The sequence below is a fragment of the Pterocles gutturalis genome, unplaced genomic scaffold (genome assembly GCF_000699245.1).
Source record: "Pterocles gutturalis isolate BGI_N339 unplaced genomic scaffold, ASM69924v1 Scaffold46913, whole genome shotgun sequence".
In the NCBI taxonomy this organism is placed as follows: domain Eukaryota; kingdom Metazoa; phylum Chordata; class Aves; order Pterocliformes; family Pteroclidae; genus Pterocles; species Pterocles gutturalis.
In genome coordinates, this window is record NW_010119723.1 from 1 (window position 1) to 1512 (window position 1512).

At 52.5% G+C, this 1512-nt stretch overlaps 1 protein-coding gene across 1 annotated transcript; it reads left to right on the forward strand.

Annotated features, from left to right (window-relative positions):
* Window positions 1–521: 521 nt before the first annotated feature.
* Window positions 522–1037, forward strand: SLC10A4 (solute carrier family 10, member 4; the record flags this gene model as incomplete). Its single annotated transcript, XM_010076654.1, has 1 exon — window positions 522–1037. A coding segment is annotated over one exon (516 nt), but the record flags the coding sequence as incomplete, so codon positions are not given.
* Window positions 1038–1512: the final 475 nt, after the last annotated feature.

Consider the following 1512-nt stretch of genomic DNA (forward strand, 5'->3'; position numbering starts at 1 on the left):
CAGGGGTAGCCTTTCCGGTTCACACAGGCATATTCCACTAATTGGGTGGAATATAAGGATTTACAGTCTTGATGTAAAATGGTGGGACCGAGATGGGAAGTGAGGGGAAGGGCAGGTTACCCCCCAGCACGTGGGGAGGAGGGCAGTGCAGGCCCTAGAGCAGCGACATTCCCCCACATCCTGCTCTCTCCCCACTCCCTTACACCCAGGGCTAGCAAAACCAACCCCTGGGCACGGTGACACTTCCTTAAAACAAGCAAACAAATTAGCTTAATTATGAAAGAAAAAGCGAGTCACAAGCCCCAGCTCTCCAGTTTCCCAGCGAGCCACCCCAAAGCAAAACGAGGGAGGGGCCTTCCTTTCCCAGGATCTGATCAAACACCACCAAAGTCCTGTGCCAGGAGAAAAAACAGAAAGGGCAGCGCAACCACAGTTTGCAGTTTAGACTTTCTATCAAGCCTCTACCTGCTATGCTTATCCTAATAACCGCTGTGTTTATCAACGTCTGTATTTGTTGCCAGATATCCCTGTGGTCCCTCTTGGCAACTCTGGTGATCCTGTTCATCCTGACTGGGACCATGCTGGGCCCCGATCTGATGGCACATATTCCTGCATCCGTCTATACCATTGCGGTGCTGATGCCTCTAGCGGGGTATGCCCTGGGATACGGCTTAGCCACGGTCTTTAAAATGCCCCCGCACTGCAGGAGAACAGTGTCCCTGGAAACAGGGTGCCAAAACGTCCAGCTCTGCACCGCCATCCTGAAACTCACCTTCCCCCCAGAGCTCATTGGGAGCATGTACATGTTTCCCTTGCTTTACGCGCTTTTTCAGTCAGCAGAAGCAGGACTCTTTGTACTGATGTACAAGATGTACGGGCGAGACAGCTACAAACAAGATACGCTCGGTGAAGAGGAAGACACGGATATTTCCTACAAGAAACTGAAGGAAGAGGAGGTGGCCGATACTTCCTACGGCACAGTGACCGCGGAGGAGCACAACTCCATCCAGATGGAGCCAACACAGACCGCGCTTTAGGCAAGACGAGGAGGCGACAGACAGGGACATGTGACGTGCATTGTGCCTGCGACCAGGCTGGGGCCGTGCTCACAGCTGTGTGAGCAGAGCTGCCCAGCTTCTACCGTTTCTCCAGCCGCTCCCATTGTACAAGGTGATGTGTGTTTAACACTGTGACAGTCATATTTCCTCAAAAATACATATGAAAACAATTCAAAAAACAACAGATAAAGTACCACAGCGACGCAAACCAGTAACCGTACGTCTTCAGGCAAGGAGGCTCCTGCCTGCCCGAGTGCAGCAGGAGCGGGTACGAGGTGGGAGACACACGTTTCGTAGAGGCAAAGCCAATGCGACACGGTGCCAGTGTAGACAAATGGGCAAACCATCCTGCGCGCGCACATCTCCATTCCTCCCACCCGCTGTAAAAGCATTGTGCTCGTTGTTCTCACCACAAATACATGGCAAAGCTGAACCAAACCCGTGTTCCCCGCTA